This window comes from Macaca fascicularis, chromosome 2, assembly GCF_037993035.2.
Source record: "Macaca fascicularis isolate 582-1 chromosome 2, T2T-MFA8v1.1".
In the NCBI taxonomy this organism is placed as follows: domain Eukaryota; kingdom Metazoa; phylum Chordata; class Mammalia; order Primates; family Cercopithecidae; genus Macaca; species Macaca fascicularis.
The window spans coordinates 59,784,738-59,809,884 of record NC_088376.1 but is presented as its reverse complement, the minus strand read 5'-3'; the positions used below and the strand labels follow the sequence as shown (position 1 = coordinate 59,809,884).

The 25,147-nt window shown below is 39.3% G+C and overlaps 1 protein-coding gene across 5 annotated transcripts in view; it reads right to left on the bottom strand.

Moving 5' to 3' along the window:
• LEKR1 (leucine, glutamate and lysine rich 1) overlaps positions 1–22,172 on the bottom strand; it is a 227,156-nt gene extending 204,984 nt beyond the window's left edge. For 3 of the 5 annotated variants that reach the window (XM_074031305.1, XM_074031307.1, XM_074031308.1), the window contains exons 1-2: positions 22,091–22,172; positions 19,086–19,158 (exon numbers count right to left, since the gene is read on the bottom strand). In XM_074031305.1, the coding sequence (XP_073887406.1) occupies positions 19,086–19,133 (48 nt within the window). In that variant the 5' untranslated portion in view covers positions 19,134–19,158; positions 22,091–22,172. Of the gene's footprint in view, positions 1–19,085; positions 19,178–21,360 lie in introns of those variants that run through there. The other 2 variants (XM_045386726.2, XM_074031306.1) reach the window with 2 other exon arrangements.
• Between the last annotated feature and the right edge of the window lie 2,975 nt (positions 22,173–25,147).

Genomic DNA, 25,147 nt, shown 5'->3' with positions numbered 1-25,147 from the left:
ATTGCTTGAGCCCAGGATGAACCTGGGCAACATGGTGAGATCTTATTTCTACAAAAACTTTTTAAAAAATTAGCCAGGCGTGGTGGTGTGTGCCTGTAGTCCTTGCTATTTGGGAGGCTGAGGTGGGAGGACTGCTTGAGCCCAGGAGGCAGAGGCTGCAGTGAGCTGAGATGGTGCCACTGTACTCCAGCCTGGACAACACAGAAAGATCTTGTTCCAAATAAATAAATAAAATTGTGCCTCCTTCTCCCACCTATATGATGCTTTTTGTGCTCAGACAAGGAGGAAATAAACTATTCGTTGTAGATAAGAGTGATAGCAGTATGAAATATTAATCCTTCTAAGAGGTTTTCCATTCAATAAGATGCCTTTACTCAAAACAGTAAGTGTTTAGTAAATTTCATTCAGATTAGGAGAAAGTTTTTGAGATAGGGCAATAGATACTTCAAGCTCATTAGTCACACAGACCACCTGACTACTTCATAAAGCCATTAGGACCCTTCCTCATCATTAAGTTAGCCTGCTTATTTATTAATTTAAAAATCAATTTAGTAAAGGGCACTTACAAAAAAAAACCCTACAGCTTTATTATAATTAGTAGTAAAAGACTCAGTGCTTTTCCCCTAAGGTTGGGAAATGGCAAGGATATCCACCCTCACTACACTTATTCAATATAGTGCTAGAATATCTAGCCAGAGCAATAATGCAAGAAGGGGAAATAAAAGGCATACATATCAGAAGGAAAAAAATAAAACTCTCCCTAATTGAGATGGCATAATTACCTACATAGAAAATCCCAAGAAATCGACAATAAAACTAGAATTAGTAAGTTCAGCAAGGTTGCATGTTTCAAGATACAAACAGAACCATCAACTGCATTTCTATACATACCCAGTGAGCACCTGGACACTGAAATTAAAAATACAATACATATATATATATATATATTTATAATTGCTCCAAAAAATTAAATACTCAGATGTAGATATAACAAAATATGTACAAGACTTGTATGCTGAAAACTACAAAACACTGATGAAATATATTGAAGATCTAAATAAATGGAGATCTAAATTTATGGTTTGGAAGACTCAAAATAGTAAAGATATCAATTTTCCCTAAATTGGTATAATCCAATTTCTATCAAAATCTCAGCAAGATATTTTATATGTAGAAAGAGTTATTCTCAAATTTGTATGTAAAGCCAAAGGAATTAGAATAGCTAAAATAACGCTGAAAAAGAAGAATAAAGTGGGGGAATCACTACCTGATTTCCAGACATACTGTATTGCTATAGTAATCAAGATTGTATGGTATTGGCAGAAGTAAGGACACATAGATCAATGGAACAGAACAGAAAACAACTTCCATAAATATGCCAAACTGATTTTTGACAAAGGTACAAAAGCAGTTCAATGAAAGAAAGATAGCTTTTTCAACAAATGGTGCTGGTACAACTGGATATTCATACATTTTGTTTTAAAAAAATGAACCTCAACCTAAACCTCACATATTCTACAAGTAGGGACAAAAATATAAAATATAAAAGTAGAAAAAATTAGAAGAAATTTTTTTAGGAAAATTAATAGGAGAAAATCTTCAGGATCTAAACTGGAAAAGACCTCTTATATTTAATACCAAAAGCATGATTCATAAGTGGAAAATCTGATAACCTCAATTTCAACAAATTTAAAAACTTCTGATCTGCAAAAGACCTTGCAAAGAGGATAAAAAGACAAGCTACAGACCAGGAGAAAATATTTGAAAACCACATATCTTACTAGTACCTAGATCACATAAAGAATTTCCAAAATTTGGCCGGGCACGGTGGCTCACGCCTGTAATCCCAGCACTTTGGGAGGCCGAGATGGGCGGATCACGAGGTCAGGAGATCGAGACCATCAGGGCTAACACGGTGAAACCCCATCTCTACTAAAAATACAAAAAACTAGCCAGGTGCGGTGGCGGGCCCCTGTAGTCCCAGCAACACGGGAGGCTGAGGCAGGAGAATGGCGCTAGCCCGGGAGGCAGAGCTTGCAGTGAGCCGAGACTGCGCCACTGCACTCCAACCTGGGCGACAGAGCGAGACTCCGTCTCAAAAAAAAAAAAAAAAAAAAAAAAAAAAAAAAAAAAATTTCCAAAACTCAGCAGAAAAAAAAAGTCTAATTAGAAAATGAGCAAAAAGACTTGAAGAGACCTTTCGCATAAGAGGATATTCAGATGCCAAATAAGCACATGAGAAGATATTCAACATCATTTCATTAGCCATTAGGAAAATGCAAATTAAAACCACAATGAGATATCACTCATTACACATCACTGACAACATCAAATGCTGGTAAGATGTGGAGAAACTGGATCACTCACATACTGCAGGTAAAAAATGTAAAATGGTATACCCACTCTGGAAAACAGTTTAGTAGTGTCTTTAAAAACAATAAACCTGTACTTACTATATAACATAGCAATTGAACTCTTGGCCATTTATCCCAGGAAAATGAAAACATATGTTCACATAAACGAATGTTTACAGCAGCTTTATATGTAAAGCGCTAAAAACTGGAAAAAAACCTAGATGCCCTTCAATAGATAGGTAAATAGTTAAACAAACTGGTACATTCATACCATGGAATATTACTCAGCAATAAAAAGGAATAAACTATTGATACACACAACCTAATGAAGCTCCAGAAAATTACAGATTGAAAAAAGCTATATACACTACATGGTTCCATTTATATAACATTCTTGACATAAAATTATTAGAGACCACACCAATGGTTGCCAGGGCCATGGACTGGGAGTAAGGAAGAGATTGGGGGAGTTAAGGTGAATGTGGTGATAAAAGGACAACATGAGGAATCCTTGTTGTGATGAAAGTGTTCTGTATCTTGATTGTATCAGTTTATCAATTGTCAGTATCCCGGTTATGACCCTGTACTTCAGTTTTGCCAGATGTTTCCACTGCAGGAAGCTAGATGATGAATACGTGGAATTTCTTGGTGTTATTTCTTACCCTGCATGTGAATCTACAACTATTTCAAAATAAGAAGTTTAATTTTAAAATAATAAAAATAGAAAAAAATTATTCTGGGACTAAACTACCAGAGATTCATCCATAAAGACATGTTATTGAACAACATCAGAAATGTTGGCTTCATACTATATAAATTATAAATGATATGCCTATGTCTATCTATATATACTTCCAAAGTATACTTCCTCCAATACCTATTTTTCCACTGGGAATCCTCACCTTAGTAAACTTGATGACCTTCTACGGTCAGTTGGCAAAATTATTTTTGAGTGCAAATTGACAAATTCAGATTTTTGAAGATACATAATAATATTTTGCAGAAAATGTTTTTTCTAATGAACTACCTTGGGTCACAATATTAAGTGAATAGTCTCTCCAAAAATTATACAGCTTCCTATTCCCTTTGTCATAAGGTTTTAATAAAACTACAATTGCTTAAAAACACATAACACATAAACGTACACACACACACACACACACACACATATCACAACTTTCCCAGGATGCTAGGTCTAACATTTGTATGACCATTCTTTTTCCCTTTCTTCCACTTCAACTCAACACAAAATCTGAACCTTGCCACAGTGGCCCAAAATAACCTGGAAATTAAGTTTATTTTTTCTGGCAATGACAATCTGTGCTTGGAAATATAACACTGTTATTCGGAATAAATTTCAAAGTTCCAAAGTACTAAAATTACTTTACTGAAACAGGACAAAATGAGCTGTTACTGCTGGGGAAAGGGATTGTTATCCCTGAAAGAACACTGCGCTCCCTAGCCCTTGTATCACTACTTCTGTTTTGCAAAATAAACAACTCTGGTCTCTTTTTTTTTTACTTTTGTGTCCTGTGGCAATAAAGATTTCCTGAAGCTAAAATCCTATTACAAGTGTTCATTCTGTCACCATTTTAAAAAAACAAAAGATCAGTTTCGCTTCTTGCAAACTAACTGATTTTTCCACTAGTTTGTTGCTGTTGTTTTGATTTCCACATATGTCCCCTAGCAAAAACAGCAAAAGGAAAATTATTCATTGCTCTTTTCTAAAAAGAGGAGTCCATATGTCTCTAAAGTGGATTGACATTCATGAGGGGAAGAGATATACAATTATAGCATGACTTTACTGATCTATAAGTGTTGCTTTAGTCTTAAATTGTGGCAATAAAATCCTAAACCCAGAACAGTACTATCATTTCAAGTGTATTCTGCTTTCAGAATACTTAATGAAAATGCTAGTAAGTCTGCTGGTTATCTGAGGTCAGAGGCAGGTAGGAGTCAGCTCAGCCTGGAGAGAGAACAGATTTAGAGATACGATCTAAATACAGCCGGGCGCCGTGGCTCACGTCTGCAATCCCAGCACTTTGGGAGGCCAAGGCGGGCGGATCACAAGGTGAGGAGATGGAAACCATCTTGGCTAACACGGTGAAACCCCGTCTCTACCAAAAATACAAAAAAATTAGCCGGGCGTGGTGACGGGCACCTATAGTCCCAGCTACTCGGGAGGTTGAGGCAGGAGAATGGCGTGAACCCAGGAGGCTGAGCTTTCAGTGAGCCGAGATCGCGCCACTGCACTCCAGCCTGGGCAACAGAGCAGGACTCCATCTCAAAAAAAAAAAGAAAAGAAAAGGTAAGAAAAGAAAAGAAAAGAGATATGACCTAAATACATACAGAAGTAACCTGCAGAGTGCAGCAGTAGAAAAAGGAGCCAAATGTGATTTTGCTCTCTAGCCCATGGGCCGCTTTTACATTTTCTGCCACTTAAGAAAATGCAAGTCTGACAAGTATACTATGCTCAGTCAGGAACTGTGATAAAAAAGGAAAAAGACCCGAACATGAGAGTCCAAGATTATCTTATTCCTTCTTCCCTAAAATTCCCTGAGGAGATGCCACCAGGGGAAAACGGTTTAACAATCTTAGCCTTCTAATCAGGCAATGGATTCTCTAACTGTAGCTTTTTATTATCACGGTTCTTCTCTACACTTTTTCTTTGCTAGCCATCTCCCCCATCACCTTTACATTTTTTGCAACTCTCCTTTTTCTACTACTCAATTTGGTATTAATAGTACAGTGTGGCATAGTCATTTTCAAATTCTAATTTACCAGCCATCTATTTCCATATCACATAGCAAAAATACATAAAGAAAAAAATAGGAAAGGCTCTCACCCTCTCGTCCCTGATTTCTACACTCACCTTCCTTGCCTATACGCTGGAAAAAAAAGGAAACAGCAGGGACTTCTCTAGAAAGAGAAGCCAGCATAAAAAGTTAACAGAACAAGAAAGAAAGAAAAAAAAAAGCCTTTGAAAGACCTGTCACTGCACACTGATCCACCCATCTCAAGTCCTTTTTTCTTCAATAAAGAAAGACAGCCATTTCCAAGTCATTATGAAAAAAAAAGTCTTTGTTTTCTTCACGTTGAAGTGAAATGGTTCTAATCTAAACGGCTCCTGTTACCACTATAAGCTATATATCTAATCAGCGGTCCCCAATTTTTTTGGCACCAGAGACTGGTTTCGTGGAAGATAATTTTTCCATGGATTCGGGGGATGGGGATGATTTTGGAATGAAATTGTTTCACCTCGGATCATCAGGAATTAGTTAGATTCTCATAAGGAGCACACAACCTAGAACCCTCGCATGTGCAGTTCCTGCTCCTATAAGAATCTAATGCTGCTGCTGATCTGACAGAAGGCAGAGCTCAGGCGATAATGCTCACTGGCTTGCCACTCACCTCAGGCTATGCTGCCCAGTTCCTAACAGGCTATGGACTGGTACTAGTCAGTGGCCAGAGGTTTGGGGACCCCGATCTATCTCTCTAATATTATTCTGTATAGAATAATACACGCAAGTTGACTAAATAGATACACTGCCCAGTCATTAGGAAATTAAGTTAAATTACAGACAATCTAGGTAAATCAAATATAGGTAAGAAGTTATGTAACACATTTATTCTAAAAGATAGTGCTTTCATAGGCTTTGGGATGTATATACATATTTTGACTGCTTTAAAATCAAGCACCCCAAACAGGGACTGGCACATAAGAGGCATAATAAATACTTGTTGTATAAATGCATCTAACTTAGGTCTGAAAAAGTGCAAAGCTGCACTTTACATGACCAAGTCTAAGACTAGCACACTTGTTCAGGACCTTAAGCAGCTGAGCCTCTCCTGGTGTCCTCACTTCTCTGCACTGCCTGGATGGCTGCCTGCTATTCTTGCTTTAGACTCTAAATACAGATTTATGAAATGATTGGTTTTAGTATGTTTTAAACAATTTACTTGTAAAGTATTTCAAACATGAGAGAAAACACTCTATAACTCTCATAAAAACCTTATCAAAATAAACACATATTTTATGTTCTCAAAACACTGAAGTTGTTAAACATTCTCTAACTTGGCCAGCTTTTCTCACCAGAAAGCTTCTGTTCCTTTGCCCTAGGATGCCTTACCTGCTGCCTGTGGAAATACTAGGCCTTCAAGAGGCAACTCCAGTTTCATCTACAGCATAAAGCTTCCCCTCTGGCCATCCCACCATGCAGGGATTCCTCTTTCCACTTTCTTCATTCTCATGGCAGATACTATCTTACATGGCACTAAATCATATGCTGTCTTGTAGAGCTTTTTTTTTTTCATGTCATTATACATCCTCTGCCTGAGAGGTGATTAGGGTCTGAAGTGCAGCTATTGTTTCTTGTAGATTTTGTTTGCTTTGCTTTGTTTCTTTTAATTTCCATCACACCTAGGCTAGTACAAGAAAGGAACTTAGTTCAGGGCAAGAGGAAGGATATTTCATGTCTTCAAATATATACAAGCACTATTTCTCAGGTGAGCACAAGTATAGCTGAACCCTCTCTATGCTTACTCTTTTACACCTAACTTAAAAGGTGAAGATAATTGAATGTAATGATTTAAAAGGTCTTTTATGGTAAATGGACTTCTCTTCCTGTTCCTGCGAGGTTACAGTTTACATAAACCTGAAGGGCAGGCAGCAACAGTAAGCATCACGTTAAATCAATGGCATGATTAATGTTAACAGGCAGCCCAGGGGAACCTGCACAATGGACAAAAGCATATCTGAGAGCTGACTGCAAATTTTAATCAAAATGTAACAGATTGGTTGTTAATTAACAGTTAACTGTAGATTTACTGAAAAACCTGAAAGATTAATGATAGTTAAAGTTTGAGGTTATAACTCACAATTTAAGTCAATCTTTTTCAAAAAGAGATTTTTTTAAATTATACTATTAACAATGTATGGATTGCAAGCTAAATATGGGAAAAATGCCCTGTCCTGAGTACAGATATGAACTAAAAGGGAAGAGAATAGCACAAAAACTAAGAACTGAGTGTTAATTAGATTAAATGAGTTGATATATTGTTGAATTTTGAACAACATAGACATTAGGGGTACCAACCTCCCGTCCACATAGTTGAAAATCCAAGTACAACTTCTGACTCCCCAAAAACTTAACTACTAATAGCCTACTGTTGACAGGAAGACTTGCTGATAATATAAACATTCAATTAATGCATATTTGATAAAGTAAGCTAAAGAAAAGAAAATGTTATTAAGAAAATCATCATAAGGAACAGAAAACAGGCCGGGCCCGGTGGCTCAAGCCTGTAATCCCAGCACTTTGGGAGGCCGAGACGGGCAGATCACGAGGTCAGGAGATCGAGACCATCCTGGCTAACACGGTGAAACCCTGCCTCTACTAAAAAAGAAAAACACAAAAAACTAGCCGGGCGAGGTGGCGGGTGCCTGTAGTCCCAGCTACTCAGGAGGCTGAGGTCGGAGAATGGCGTGAACCCGGGAGGCGGAGCTTGCAGTGAGCTGAGATCGGCCACTGCACTCCAGCCTGGGCGACAGAGTGAGACTCTGTCTCAAAAAAAAAAAAAAAGAAACAGAAAATATACTTAATCTTCATTAAGTGGAAGTGGATCATCAAAAATGTCTTCATTCTCATGTTTACATTGAGTAGGCTGAGGAGGAAGAGGAAGAGGAGGGGTTGGTGTTGCCCTCTCAGGGATGACACAGGTGGAGAAAGTGGAAGGGGAGGCAGAAAAGACAGGCGCGCTTGGAGTAACTTTGAGGAAATATGTCATAACTTCTGTAGAACTTTTTGCTTTTTCATTTCTCTGAAAATGTTTCCATATCATGCCAATCCTTCTTCCAATGTTTGCTTTAGTTTCAGTGCCCATATCATAGAAAGGTTCATATTATAAAAGAAGTGAGAAGCAGTCTTGAATAACTGAAACCCTTCTGCCATATTATCTAGCATCAATTTGTTTTCTGGCGCTGCCTCTACTATGTCTTCTTTCTCATTATCTGCACTGATTCAGGAAAAAAAAAATCATCTCCAAGTTGTCCTCTGCTAATTCCTCTTGTGTGGTGTCTATTAGCTCCTGAATTTTTCCAAGATTAGTATCTTGAAACCGTTCCTTCACCCTCTGACCTTTTTTGCCATATCCACAATCTCTTTTATAATTTCCTTTATTGGCTCCATTGTAAATCCTTTGAAGTCATGCACAACATCTGGTCAGTTTGATCTAGAACGAATTTCTTGTTCCAGGCTTGACAACTTTCATGGCTTTTTCTATAATGGTGTCATCTTCAATGGTGTAATCTTTCAAGACTTTGGTAATGTTCTATCAGGGTTCTTTTCCATAGCATTGACAGTCCTTTCCATAGAGTACTGTCGAAGTACTTCCTAACTTCAGGGACAAAGCATTGATGGAATCAGTCTACAAAAAGTTATCTCCTTGTCCAAGCCTTTGTGTTGCACAACCAAAAGACTAACACCTGATGTTTATTTTTTCCCATCAAGGCTGGAGATTAGCAGTTTTATAGATAATGGCAGTCCTGATCATAAACCTGACTACACTTGCACAAAACAATAGAGTTGGCTATCCCTTCCTTCCTTAAATCCTGGTGCTCACTTCTCTTCCTTACTAATGTATTTTGTGTCATTTTTTTCCAGAATAGGGCACTTTCATTTGCATTAAAAACCTGTTTAGAAGATTGATGTGAGTAATAACTCCATCTTCTGTGTGGCATGGCCATCCTCATTTCCATTAAACTCTTTCTCTACTGCAATGCCATGGTCTCAGTGGCTTGATTTCATCTATTTGGGAGGCAGGAAAAATCCATCAGGCTGTTATAAATTTGGGGGTCTGTCTGGGATCTGCCTTTGTGGGTGCCTGCCTGCAGTTTGTCAGCCCCCAACAGTATGGCAGAATTGGAGGTGAGCTCTGGCAGCTGCTTATTTCTCTGGAACTGAAGGCCATGTTTGGTGTTGTCCTTTCTCAGTGAGGCCCTGTTGACCCACAGTGCTTGGGCCTAACTGCAGTGGAGAAAGACATCCTTCCTAGAAAGACATCTTTAAACTGCTCTGCTGAGTATTCTAAGCACAGCCAGAACCTTCTTCCTTCTCCCAACTGGTTTGGCTCCATTGGGGTTCTTGGTTCTGCTCCTTTAAGGGTCTCAGTTTGGCTCCTTTGGGGGCATTAGCTGGCTCTCCCAAAATAGTAGGAAGAGTCTCAGTTTGGGGAGATGTCTCCCCAGTTAGAGAGTAAGAGGTTAGTTCAGAAGAATTACTTCCGGAAATTTTTGGTTAGGAACCCTGGTTTGGAAGGCCTTTTTGTTTGTCTTTATCTCATTGTGTGTATTTGTATATATGGAGAGAATTCCCTGAAAGAATTGCTGATGAAAGTCCAGGAGGCTCTACTAGTTTGTCTGGTTGGTCACATTCTGTAAGCCATGAAGAAAGTTCAACAGGTCTAATTCAGGGTGACTATCCACTCTTCCATGTTGCTCAAAGATCACCCATTGAATCTCCTGGTTGGAGAACATCCCACCGCACTTTGAGTGGATCAAAGACAACACGGGCCAACAGAGGCAATTTTAAGCCTTGCCAGGTCAACATTTGAATGCTATGCGGGGTGACTGGTGTCTCTGTTTTGTCATGTGTATTTTCCTCTGCCTAGAATAAAAAAATGTCATTTCGGTTCCCCCATGTAGCTTGGCTACATCTTGCAAAACAAGAGGTTTTTGACTATGATTCTATGAAACAGAAAGAGATGATTTTATTTTGTAACGCAGCATGGCCCCCACAGCTATGGTAGAGCAAGCAGGGTCACCAAAGCTGCTGAGAGAAAAGGAACCTGGAAAGCTGGCATGCCAGCAAAAGGGTAAGAATTTCTTATCAGTCAGGCTTCTGACCTCTCTCTGTGCAAACTGTTTTGATTCAATGGTAAAAATCACTGTCTCCTTTGCAAAGTCTGATTAATGGGAAAAAGATTTGTGTGATTAGTCTGAGGTTGTAGCAAATCTGGTGTACTTTGTGCTATGAGCGTTCATATTGTTTCATTCCTTTCCTCTCAGTTTTTATCTTTATATGTCTTCTGTCATGGAGAGGGGCACAGTACGATATAACAAGGGCCTAGGATCCCTATAAGCCCAATGCTCAAGTTGGCCCTGTGGGCTGGTCAGTTACAAACTTTGCTGCAGGTCCCTGAAATAAAATCCGGACAAGGTTTCCCTCTCATCTTGTTTTACGTCCTTGGGAGCTTGACTTTGTGACTATGTGGAGGTACACTCTCAGTCTCCACCATCCAAAGGGCAGGAATTTTTTGGTTCATGTCAGTACGAGAGGACCAGGTATCCGAGATAAGTCAGCACACTCTTCATCCCAAATGTGTCATACCATTGGGTGAGTCTTGTCTTAAAAGATCGCAGTTCTACGGGGCTCTTGTCATCTTTTGTTATCTTAAGCCATTACTGAGAGTGAATTCTTGGAGATGATGAAGATGTCTCATCTATCCCCTCTCTAAGAATACCTCTTGCTTATATGATAAAATCCTGGAACATTAACATCTAGGCTTGTAAAAGACTCAGATTAAGTCACTACTGAAACTGAGTATACCATTTAAAAAAAAATAGAAATTTTAGAAATCTTTTATTCTCCACAATTAAAGATTTTAAAAAGGATGAATAATGTCATAACTAGCTTCAGAAAATTCTCTCGAGCAGTTACAATCCTTTACAAGCTTGAAAATGACGCCCCACACTCCTTCCTGGAAGAGCAATGACAGCTGCCCCATGCTATAGCTCAGTAGCTAAGACTTTACCTTTTTATAGTGGCAGTCTGGGTTCAATTGCTGGCTTTGAGAATGAGTCATTTCTGGTTGGATACTTGTGGGACTTTTGCCATTTATTGATTTTTTTCTTCTCCATGGACAGCTTCTGATTTCCTGTCTTGAATTTTCTTTTCTCTGAGCTACCTCAGGGGCTATTCTAGATATTGTAAAAATGCTTGCCATCTCTTTTGGAGACATCTCATGCATCCATGGATAAGTCATAATCTTAGCTAAGACACTTAGGAGAAGACCTTTGAGGGGGAAAAAAAAGCTTAAAAGCCAGAGGATGTTTGTCCTGGCTAGAGTATAGTAACCAAAGATTTAAAAGGATTTCTTTAATGAAGCTCTATGGTTAAAAGTTGGCTTAATTAAAAGTTGATACCTACACCATACATATATTTTAAAGGTGTTTATGCTTTTTCTCTTCTTGGATCTTGTTTTTTTGAGAAAAAGTTTTTTTCTTTTTGGTTGGCTGAATTGTTTCTCCATTTACTTCTTTTTGCCAGCCTGGGATTCCTTAGAAAAAACAGAGGAGGTACCACAGTCCCCATTTGGGGAAAAACCTGTTTTCCTCATGGAACCCACGAAATTGTAAGTAGACAAATCCTTCTCAAAATGTATGACTCTGCTCTGTTTTGCATTACATTATCTGACCTTTTTAACTTTTGAAGGTATCAGAAATTACTTTGCTTTGGCTGGGTTTGGTGGCTTATGCCTATAAAACCAGCACTTTGGGAGGCCAAGGCAGGTGAGTTCATCTGAGGTCAGGATTTCAAGGCCAGTCTTGAACATGATGAAAGCCCATCTCTACTAAAAATACAAAAATCAGCCAGGCATGGTCGCACACACCTGTAATCCCAGCTACTCGGAAGGCTGAGGCAAAAGAATTGCTTGAACCCAGGAGGCGGAGGTTGGAGATTGCACCACTGCACTCCAGCCTCAGTGACAGAGTGAGATTCATCTCAAAAAAGTAAAATAAAATAAAATAAAAACGGAAGACAGAGCAAGACTTGGAGGGAGGGAGGGAAGGAAGGAAGGAAGGAAGGAAGGAAGGAAGGAAGGAAGGAAGGAAGGAAGGAAGGGAGGGAGGGAGGGAGGGAGGGAGGGAGGGAGGGAGGGAGGAATCACTTTATGAGAGAGGCTTTATGAGAGAACTTTTAGCCTTGGTGTGTAATAGCTAGGTAAGAGATGGCTTTTACCTAGCTTAGGGATGGCTAATGGCAGACACTTACAATTGAGTTACTACAGGGTGATACTCAGTTCTTTGCACACTGAATAAGACAACCATGTTCCTGGGCACCTGGAAAGTATGGATTGGGGAATGGACTGATTACAGATTAAGCTGATTGGCTTTGGGTTGCCCACTAGCCTCAGCGAAAATGTCCTTGCAATGAGATACATCACAAAATCACTATCTCGTCGTATAGTGTTTCTCTTTTGGGGGGCCCAGGATTAGGCATAAAAATGGAGCCCTTGATTTTTGAGGATCTGTTCTACCTTCCAGCTCTGCCTACCAGGGCCTGGAAGCTGTACGCTTTCTTGGCCCTGTTCCTTGAAGGGCTCCACCCTGAAGCCACAAATCCAATTTAGAAATTTACATCTTTAAGAAAACCCCCACTGGTAAGGGTGCCTGCCTGTGTGTATTAGAAACTCTTATCGTACAATGTTTTGGCTTAATGTCTCAGCTCTGTGCTTTTAAAATATAAGTTCTCTATCCTGTTTCACCTAGGAGCTGTCCCTTTAGAAATGCAAGTTTAGAGTTGCCTAGCTGACAATTGTTTAGGGCAGGGAATAGGTAATCAATAAACTGATAGTCTAAAAGAGGAAATAGAAACTTAAAAACTGGCAAACAAAAAATTCTTACAACTACCAGATCCATTTCCTTCCATGTAATTACATGTGTTGTGTGTGGGATGTTTATATAAAAGAGCTCTAATTAACTGGTTTAGGGAAGAACGAGCCTTAAAATAAAATATTTTGTCAGAAAAATAGAAAATTTAATGCCTTTTAGTGTAGATGACTTTAGAAATCTTTGTTAAATATAGTTTTAAAAATTATTGGTAAAATAAAAACATCTTCAAAATTTAGACATTTGGTCTAAAGTAGACAGACTGAATACTGTCTTTGCTATATGTTTTAAGGTTATAAACTACTTCTAGATATTTTTGAAAACTGACTTATCTATTCTTCAGCCATTAGATTCTAGGTAAGATTTGGGGACATATGGAATTAGCCCTGTCCTCCGACTAGGCTAGGAAGAGTCAGACACTGTCTGAAGCTCTGTCCTTGTCCTAGGCTCTGTAATCCGATACATGGTTAAAATTACTTACTTACCAGGTTCCTAACCAGAAATAAAAGTCACTAAAAGTTAACATAGTAACATTGAGACTACTAGAGAAAGTTTATATACAAGTTATATAAAGAAAGTAGAACGTGTTTTTGGCTTGGAAACATGACTTTTGTTCAAAGGCAAGTAATAATGTTGAGTTTAGAGATTTTTGAGGATTGTCCCAAAAAGATATGACAATACTGAAGGTTTAAGCAAGTTACAAAAGATTTATATAAGATTGATCTTGTAAAGGAAGCTCTGTGGGTGTGAGCAATGTAGCCAAAAGTTGAAGGGGATTATTTAGTTTTTCTATAAATTAAAACATTAAAATAAAAAGCACATTGTTACAAGGCCAGAATCTGTACTCATGTGTCAGAATAATGGTTTTCTTAGAACACTGATCTGCTCTTTAATAAATTATAAAAAGTTATGGGGGGTTTATGAAAATCTTACCTTATGGTCAAATTGATTAAGACTGTATAGATTAGTTTATAAGGTTTTATTTGAAAATTGGGCCTAACATTAATAGTACATCAATACAAAGGTAAAATTTGGTTTTCCTCTTTTGAACAAAGTTTTTTTGTAATACTGAGCCACAATGAAAGGTTTTTGCCTTTTAAGTAAACTGCAAAAAATAAATAAATAAATAAAAATAAAGGAAAAAGAGGGGAGAGAGACTCAGGCAGCCACATGCTATCTTTATTGGGTATGCTGTTTAGGTTTTTGCCTTTTGAAATTTTTGAGTTATCACTTCTGCTAAATGAATAACCAATGATACTATTTTGTAACAGTAAGTATTCTAAATATTTGATATTTGACAAACCTTCCAAAATCAAAATTTCAAGTTCTAAATTAAGTCCTTTTGATTTCATTAACTTCTTCAATATTAGGTCCCCTGAAGTCCAAAAGAGACATCTGGCTTATCTGGCATGTTGAAATTATAGAGTGAGCACTGTCAAGTATGAATTGGTATTCGGCTTTCTTTGGGCTGTATTTATATGAAAGTGTTATTGGTATGTGTTCCAGAATTGTGCAAGATTCCTATAATTTCAATATGACTTAGTATATGTTATCAGTAATAATTGTTATACTAAATTGTATGCCACAAAAATAACCAAATTTCCTTGTTAATTGAGTCTTAAACCATAGCTGTTTTAAGCCTCTTGTCATCCAAAATTATTTTTACTTTGATCCTTCTCAAAAGGTGATTTTATAATCAGCTATGGGACTCTAACAGGGGCTCTTGAATGCACATTTCTGATATCTTTAAAGATTGTGCCATTAATATAGAGGGAAAAACTTCTAGGACTCTCAAGAAGAGCTGATGTATTCATGAATATTAAACAGAACAGGAATTAACTGTATGGTCTGAACTAAGAGAATAATGAAATAATCTATGACTGTTTGAAATATTTCTGATCCTTTTTGTTTTTCAGGGTCAAAAAATACAACAACTTTCCTTTTGAGCTGTTTATACCTTTTAACAATTGAATGAAGCATATTTCTATCTGCAAACTTTGGAGGCTATTTCTTTCTCTCAAACTGATTTCTCCAGAATTTTGAAACTAACTGTATTCTTAGCATATGGCAACATAGTTTTTTGCATAAGTTCAATAAGAATCTGCTTTTTGTTTTGCTTTCTTTTGCTTTCTGTAACAGGACACAACTGGAGACACTGATTATTTTACCAAGGCTTTGACTGGAAATGGCATGGTTTCAGGCTGCTTTGAGTAACTGAGGTTGACTTACAGAGCTGATAACGGCCCCTTGGAAATACTGGTCTTGTATGTTGTCCTTTACAGGGCTCCTAACCTGTAGTAAATAAAGAATGTCACTTTCTGACAGACCCAGGAATCCCAAGTTATTGTGGGACCTCAAGAAGAGAGAAATTCACCCAATTCATACAGGTATCTGCAGGCACAGATGAATCCTTGGCCAGGCTAGAGACTCTTAAAAGGTCTAATCTGAGATTCCTTATGAAATAAATTCCAGCAAAACCAATTATTTTTAGAAAAAGAATCTATGTGGCAAATAACTATTCTTTCTGCATTTTATGCAAATAAATAGGCCAAATATAATGGGACTGGAACTTATTCTGCAAATAAACTGGTCCTACTAAGATTTGTGTTTGGTAGAAATGGGGAACTGGAGAGAGAAAAATTGTTTCAGAAAAAAACTATAGTACAACTGTTATTAGATTCCAGCCTTGTCCACTATGTTTGAGTCTCTGCTAATGACCCCATATCTGATTGAGTCTTGGGGTCATTCACCTGTATCCCTTAAGGCTTCAGGTCAGTTCTACAAGGATTCCTGAAGTGAGGACTTTCTCTCCTTATGCTGGGGCTCATTATTTGTCTTATCATCCACCTGTTCACTTAAGTGCTGTATGAAAGTTGTGGATAAGAGCACCAATGTTTTGTTATGCAGACCTTGGGACCTCAACCTGGCACACATGAATACATACCAACAATTACAAGACAGTTTCAATCCTCTTACCCTGAGGGCAATTCCTACTCCAAATCTGCCCCTATGAGCAGGAAGAAGTTACAGTGGCGGTCAGCCTTTTTCCATTTCCATAACCCACAGATTAAAAATAAGGTATGATGAAACCCAAAGGAGGGGGACTGAAACTGTCTTTGCAAAAATTGTAACAGTGAGAAAATTCTGACCTAACCAACTCAGTCTTGCCTTTAACCTCCAAACTGCTCTTGGTCATTTGATATGGTTTGGCTGTGCCCCACCCAAATCTCACCTTGAATTGTAGCTCCCACAATTCCCACATCACGAGTGGGACCTGGTGGGAGATAACTGAATCATGGGGGTGAACCTTTATCATGCTGTTCTCATGATAGTGAGTAAGTTTCACAAGATCTGATGGTTTTATAAAAAGGAGTTCCCCTGCACAAGTTCTCTGTTGCCTGTCGCCATGTAAGACATCCCTTGCTTTTCAGCCATGATCGTCAGGCCTCCCCAGCCATGTGGAACTGTGAGCCAATTAAACCTCTTTCCTTTATAAATTACCCAGTCTCAGGTGTGTCTTTATTAGCAGCATGAGAACAGACTAATACACAATTCCTGGGTGTGGGCCAATCTAACTTTGGGAGAACTTTATAGTTTAAATAATATCCCTTAAACTAAGCCATTTTTGTAAAACTTTAGCCAACAGGTTAAGAGAATTAGAGGGGTCTGCATTCTGCTAATATGTAGGTGTAAATGACTAGGAGCCATTATTCCAATGAATTTGCAACTTCCCTAATTACTCCTGTAATTAACATCACTATTGTAGAACCTACAATTGGCCTTTTGAGATGTTCTTCAGGCTTTTGTATTTCTAATGACTGATGTCCCACTTGGACTCTCCGTCTTCACACTGGGACCATTTTCAACACCCCTATGACTGCATCCCCAATCAATCAGCAGCTCCCATACCCTAGCCCCAGTCCACCTGCCAAACTATCCTTGAAAATCCCTAGCCTGCTAATTTTTGGAGATTGATTTGATTACATGCCACAGTGGCCTCATATCAATTAAACTTTCTTTACTGCAAAAAAACAAAACAAACAAACACAAAAGCAATAAAAAAGAAACCAAAAACCCCCTTTCTTCTTAATGATTTTCTTAATGACATCTGGGAACCTGTCTGCTGCCTCTTGGTCAGCAAAAGATGCTTCTCCTGTTATCCTGACTTTTTCTTTTTTAAGCCAAACCTCTTCCAAAAATTACCAAACCATCTTTTGCTGGCATTAAATTATCCAGCTTTAGATCTTTCACCTTTTTTTGTAAGTTGCCATATAATGATTTTTTTTTTTTCCTCTGTGGCTTAAAATCCAAACTCCTTCCCAGGGCATCCAAGATCCTCTAACACCTGGCTGTATCCTAGATTTCCTACTCCATTTCCAGCCTCCCCATTTCCTCCAACCACTAACATCCCAGACTTTTCACCACTCTCTGCTCACTATGTGGAATGACTTTGTTTTTTCTTGAATCATATTAGAGTCTGCAGGTATGCCTTTCTTATAGCAATTCTGCACCCACATAAAAACTGGATTTTCGTTATAAGGGGTTTTGCAAAAAGTACATGGTTTTTGCACCTGTTGGCACAGCTGTAGCTACAACATCATAAATTTCCTTTAAATATACATAATGGTCCTTACACTGGATTCACTTATCTTGAAATAGTGGGCAACCACAGCTGCACACCACATTCTACAGTACATATCAAACGATTCAACTTTTTCTTTGTAATGTCATGACTTTTCTCTGCTTCTTGAAAGTACTTCCAGCATCAGGTAGTGGCATGCTAAATGTGTCCTTTGGTGTTACCCAAAGTTTGTGAAATTACACTAAACATGATGAAAAATACAACAGAACTTCAAGATCACTTTTTCCTGAAGGGAAGAACTGCTCAGATGGCCATGATTATCACACAGTGTTTTAAGGAGATAATCACAATTATTGGGCTCACTGCAAAAGCAACAGGAGGTAGCTATAAAATTATTACATTAGTATAGTATATACTACAGTTAATTTTATGTAGTTACAATTTAATACTTCATCATTATGTTTATTTACATCTCTTGACTGCAAATAGCACCATGTTGTCTGTTGTCTGTGTACATAAGTTTTGATAAATTTTACCCTTTTATAACAGATTTGTGCATATTTTATTGTAGTAAATGATAAAATAGACTAGTGTCTACATACATTTTATGCATTCATGACATGCCTTTTTTTTTTTTTTTTTTTGAGACGGAGTCTTGTTCTGTGCCCCAGGCTAGAGTGCAGTGGCACGATCTCGGCTCACTGCAAGCTCCGCCCCCACGGGTTCACGCCATTCTCCTGCCTCAGCCTCCTGAGTAGCTGGGACTACAGGCGCCCGCTACCTCGCCCGGCTAATTTTCTTGTATTTTTAGTAGAGACGGGGTTTCACTGTGTTAGCCAGGATGGTCTCCATCTCCTGACCTCGTGATCCGCCCGTCTCGGCCTCCCAAAGTGCTGGGATTACAGGCTTGAGCCACCGCGCCCGGCCGACATGCCTTTTTCTTAATTTTTTCAATATTTCTAGGCTACTTGGTTCACCTGTGAGTTTTTTCAAACCATTACAAATCTTCAAAACATTTTCCAATATATTTATTTTAAAAACCCACATATAAGTGGACCCACACAACTTAATTCCATGTTGTTCAAGGGTCAACTGTAAAAGGGCTTAAAACAGTGCTTGGCACACAGTAAATACTGAGAATTAATGTTGGTGAAACCATAATAGAGGCTTAGAAATCCAGCTCCACTGAAACACACATGGACGTTTCTGATGCCTGCTTTTCACTAGGGCTCCACAACCATCTGGTCAAATACTGTGTTGGAATTAGATATATGTCTTCTTTCATAGTAACAAAATTCTTTATACTGAATTGAATTCCACAATTCTGCTCATTATGATAATAATTATTCCCTCTCCCACTCCACCAATTCATTCAGATCCTATGACCAAAATTAATGAATTCACTCCTCTAGGTTTCAGAATTATCTAACTACTAAACGTTCCCACTGTTAGGCTGTAGCAACACAATATAATAGCATACCTTTTGGATTTCTTCAGGCAAAGCATGCATGGGAATGTGACGGTCCATAACTTCCCAAAATATGGTGAGAGAGCTTTGAAGCAAAAAGAAATCTAAGAACACTGATGGCAACAGTCAAACAGAAATAATGTAGAGAACATTCAAACTAAGATGCTTTATAAATTCTTGGGAGTATTTGGGGATGAATAACTGTTTCAACAGATGCTTATTTCATCAGCTCAATGTTAGAAAGTACAATTAGGGTTTTCTCCATTAGTTATTGGGCCAATAGAACAGGAGAGAACTATAGAGACTGCTAAGTTAGAAAGAATATTTTCTCTTTTGTTAGAACTTTATAGCCTAATAGTAATTTCTGCTGTGATTTACTACTGTTTTTCAAATACATAATGACTAAAATTTTAAATACACATTTCAGTATATTTTGAAAATCAAGTATTTTTCTGAAATGCTGCCAGAAAAAGTATGAAAATACAGCATTTAAGTTTAGCAGATGAAAAAAGCAATTGTGTCATGAATACTGGATTAAATACAGAAAGAGAGAATTTAGAGTTACCAGATTAAATATCATATGCAAATACTGAACAGAAGACTGATCAAAAAATAAGAAGTGCCAATTTTATCTAAGATGGACATTTACATAATTTTATGCAGATATTTTACTTTTAACAGATTTTCTTTTTCTAATAAAAGCCATTCAATATAAAAGTGAGTCACTACCTTCATAAAACTACAGAGGATAAACGGAGGAGCACTTTGGGTTCCTTTTTTTTTTTTTTTAAATCCTTCCCTCACGAGTGAGGGCTGTTTGTACATATCTAAGAAGTCAGGAGAAGAGGGAGAGCAGTGACAGCAGAGTCAGATGATACAGGCACAATTCCATAGCAGGGAAGAAGGCCTGAGGACCATGAGTTATAGACAAGAGCAGTCTAAGAGTTCAAGAAAGGAAAATATGTTTCAGATGAGAGGTGGGAGTTAGTGAAGGCTTCCTGAGGTTGTTCGCATTCAATCAGGGCGGGATTTTGAAAAGAGAGACTGGAGGTACTCCATCAGAGACAGCAACCCCGGCCATACAGCAAGGCAGCAGGAAAATTGTAGTTGTCCAAAGGTCCTATAGTGGCATTATCTTTGTAAATGGTGCAACCACTAGTGGAAGAGAAGATTCCTTGTTCCTTGTGTTAGCACAAAGACTCATTTCAGTGAGGTGCTGTTTAAAACCAAAAACTAACGAGCTTTATGTCTTCCCACATAAAACATAATATGACATGTGTCTTAAAGTTAACTGAGGTCTGCAACGGACGTACCATTAACCATGTCAACATAGGTCCAACCATAATCGGATGTTTGGCAGATTTGTCATAATCATGTGGCAAGAGCCCAGAAGGTTCATTATTCTCATTTCTGTCATTTAACGGTGGACTTGCCATCAGTAAAATAAAACAGTAACTTCAACTCTATTGGGAGAATTTTCCAAAAAATCACCATCTAAACATCCTTTTAAAATTTCACCCATAAAACTATCTGAGAGCACGGATCTAAATGACAGTAGAAGCAAAGCACCAGTAGAACAGTTTTTGTGTAGTGCCCTCATTGTGAATCTATTCCAACTTTATGGCCTTAGCATAAGAAGGGGAGGAACTGGCAGGTTCTGATTATTGGGGGGAAATTAAAAGTAAAATATCCTGCCAACTCAGAAAATGCTCCACAATGCAGAAAGACAACAATTTTATTAGTAATTAGGCATTTAACTAGACTTTGATGTACATCACAGCTAATCTGCTAATGAGGTTACAAAGAGAGAAGGAAATCCCACTCTTCTTACTACAGTCAAGGAGATATAATCCGTCACACACATTCTCAAGGAAATTGGTAACGTGTCCTCATGGAAGAGGGCTTAACATAGTGTTCTATACATTCTTTTATATTTCTTCTTTAATTCATCTGGTAATTGGGGTAACCACCTGTGTTAGCTAACGGCTTTCCTCCTAAGGAATGCATAGCGCTATAACAAAGCAGGTGTTTACAATTAGGAATAACGCAGGTAGGTTAAACTCCCAAAGCGACAAGGAGATTGGGGCCCTATCTTCCTTGATGTTTACATTTTAAAAGAAATGGCTTCCAGGTCCTCAAGAAAAGCATTCCTAGGTTTTAAAAAAGATTTTCATACATATTAAATTGAGGAAGAATTCACAAATACTAAGTTTCTCGAGAAAGAAGAAGGGTCTCTTTCCCTTTTGGCAACAGGGAAAATTTGTAAATTTTTAAAATTTAGTCTTACATAGTTTTGCGTGTGTTATCAAACAAGTCCCTTTAATTTTTCTCATTGCACGTGTGTGGACTGCACTTTGGCAAGAGGTGCAGTGATAAGTGGCTGCAGCTACGTGTTTGTGAACCTCCTCTCTAACAAGATCACCGAAAAGACATTTTTTAAAATGCAGACACGTCCTTGTTCATTTCCAATTCCGTTTCTCACACCAGTGTCACGTTAGGCCATTAACTCACGTTCAGCTTTCAAGCCCTTACGTAAAGAACCATTGTCTTGGCGTGAATCACACCACTACGAGCAGGTCAGGGGCAGGTGAAGGCGGGAGTTCACGTCCTAAGACTTCCCTGAAGCGGCGGGATCTTCCGCACAGAAACCAACCGCAAGGCCAGACAAAACTGCTGCAACGGCTTTCAAATCTGTCCCTTTCTAACCCCGTTCCCCCTGGACCTGCCGTGGCCGGAAGAGGAGGAGGAGGAAGGTGCGGGGGTGAGGAAGCAGAGCCGCGCGTTCCCTGGGGCTGGGAGGAAGGCGCACCGCGCCTGGGACCCGCGGGCTGGCAGAGAGCAGGAAGGGGCCGCAGAAGAGTGTGGCGGCGGAGTCCAGGCCCGGGACCTCGTGCCCTCGCTGGGGCACCGCGGCTCAGCTTTCTGGTCCTCTCCCCGGGTACGAGCACGCCTCCACTCCGGAACTGCATTCCGGTGGACCGCGTCATCCCAGGCTGAGGAAAGCCATTGTCCCTCACCTCGACTTCGACTACGACAGGTGTGAAACGGCTTTCCTGGTCTCCCGGGCGACCGCGCCGCCCGTCGGCTTGACGTCAGGGCGCAGCGACGTCACGGCCCACGTCTGTCGTCAGCGCTCCCCTGCACCGCCCAGGGCCTCACGCGCCGGGCGGAAGTGGGAAAACTGGTGGTGGGGCTGGGAAGGCTGGGCTAGTTTTACGCGGAGTGTTGTGAGAAGGAGGGAAGGGGATCGAGGGATGAGGCGGGCGAGAGTGGGTCGGGTGCTTGGTAGCGGCTGCTGAGATGGAGGGAGCTATCCCACCGTCGTGGGGGTTTGGAGAGAGGCACTGCCGGGAGTCAGGAGCCTATAGCCCTACCTCTCACCCCGGCTCTGGGGCTATGTGGCTGACATAGCAGTGAGCAGTTACTGTTCTTGAGCGGAGGAAAGAGATGCCTGTAGAGGTCATGGGTGTAAAGGGAAGTTCTAGTTTCAGTCATTACAGCAAGGGCAAATTAATTGGGAAGGCGTTGGTGACATTTCCATTCTACTCCAAAGTAGTGAAGATTAAGGGCTTAGTTCAAAAAGTATTTTGAGACCTCCTAGTCTACACTTTATTTATCGCAGGCTACCCACCCTTACACGTGACAAACTTCCCTTTATTCATACATTCATTCACAAAACAAATATTTATTGACCTACTACGCGACAAGCAGAGCAGCATACCGAGATAGGGTAATACTCTGTGACTGGTCAAGGAAGGAGCAGCCATTGGTATAATTAGCAGGTGACTCATTCGTAGTCCAGATCTTGCCTTTCTGAGGATTATATAAGGTCCAAGTACAGTTCTTCCAAGAACCAGAGAAAATATCATGGCTCTCTAGCAGGCAGAAAGACTGGTTTGCTATTGAATAAAATAAGGTTAAGTAAATACAAAGAAAATTAATTGAACCTATAGATTTAGATAAATGATTAAATGACGCAGAGCAGTAGCAGTACACCAAACTGCTTACTCATAACTATTGATTAATGACACCAGGAAGTACTGAACACTGCAGTGCCTTGTTCCTTGGCACTAAAAAGTCTAGCAGATGTATCTTGTACGCGCAACCTGACTGATATTTTTGCCCCAGTGCCTACCCTTGATTTTCTGTTTCCACTCCCTCAAAGAGGAAAGGATTAAGAGGCCTGGAGGACAGTCAACCAAGTGGTCAAGTACAGCATGCTTATGAGAAGCCCAAATAACTTTCAGAGCTATTCATCCTCATCATATTTATCTGAGGGATAGTGAAGGTAAGACTGCTGTCATTTTGTAATAATGGAAGTTTAGATATAGGGCACCAAAACCGGTACCTATCTGGGACAGAAATTTGCACGCCTGATGCAAGATCACTCTGTTCTGAGGCTAGTTTTATTTATTGAGTACTTTGTGTATAGGATAAGGAAAAGCAACGCTTTAAGGATGGGAGAAAATCCAGTTCAAAGGCGCAGTTCACTCTGTGGTTTAATTTCATCTGTGTTTGTTTATCCGCATATTGCCTTTGTGACCAATTTCCACTGTAAATTTCCCTTAGACCTGCACTGTCCAGTAAGGTGGCTTCATGTAACTAATTTCACTAAAATAAAGTATGTTTAAAAATTCCATTGCTATATTGCATTAGCCACATTTTAAGTGCTCAGTAGTCATGTAGGTACGGTATGATACACCATAGATATTGAACATTTTCATTATCATAGAAAGTTGGGCTGGGCATGGTGGTTCATGCCTATAATCCTAGAGCTGTGGGAGGCTAAGGCAGGAGGATCCCTTGAAGCCAGGAGTTTGAGACTGGCCTGGGCAATATAGTGAGAGACTGTCGCTATAAAAAAAAATTAGCGTGGTGTGGTGACACACACCTGTAGTCTTTACTCAGAAAGGCCTAAATGAGAGGATCACTTGAGCCCAGGAATTTGAGGCTGCAGTGAACTATGATCTGGCCACTGCACTCCAGTATAGGTGACAGAGCCTGACCCTGTCTCTTAAAAAAACAAAAAGAAAGTTGGAAAGCAGTAGACCCCAGTAACAATTTCAAGGGATAAGAGTTAAGTTATGAAGAATGACATTTTTTAAAGGGTAGCAGCAAAAAGTGTTATTCCTGAAAGAAGATAGTGCACAGGAAGTGTTGTGACAAGATGTTACAAATTAGGTTTAAGAAAAAAACAAAACAAAGCCATGAATCCTGTGCCCTGTGTGGGTGTTTTATCTTAGTCTGTCTTTTCAGGTTTCTCACTTGCCCTCCTTGATCCTTCTTCTCACCCCATTACTGTCCATACTAGAACTGAAGTACAATTTAAAATAATTCCATCATTGGGCATATTGAATAAAGTTTGTGTTATCCCATTAATTTTTAATTGAGTGAATTTTCACTTTTTACTGCGACTTTTAAAAATTATCCAGTAATAACCAAATTAAGCTGCTAACTTCTTTTTATGACCCTTAATTTCCCGCCTCCCAACCCCATATTGTCAGCGACCCCTGGGGAAGGAAATGCTCTCTAGTTTTTGGAATAGACTTTCTAAAGCAACTAACCTAGGGCTTTCCACATGGTCTGCAGAACTTCGTGTTGGTTTATGAGGACACAGTGTCTGTGCTTTTGTTACTGTTGTGAATTTACATAAAATATGTAAATATCCATCAAGGAATTGTTCTTCTTATTCACTTCAAAAAGTAGTTTTAAGCTTCCTCTTTTGTTTCCTCCTCCCCCGCCCCCATGAAAAGCATGTACAAGAGGTATGTTGCCTGTAATTCTGAAATTCTGATAACAATGTAGGAACTCTATCCAAGATTGCTTTTTTTTTTTTTGAAACGGAGTCTTGCTCTGTCACCCAGGCTGGAGTGCAATGGCACGATCTCGGCTCACTGCAACCTCCAGCTCCCAGGTTCAAGGGATTCTCCTGCCTCAGCCTCCCTAGTAGTTTGGACTACAGGCACCTGCCACCATGCCTAATTTTTTGTATTTTTAGTAGAGATGGGGTTTCACCATGTTGGCCAGGCTGGTCTTGAACTCCTGACCTTGTGATCCACCCTCCTTGGCCTCCC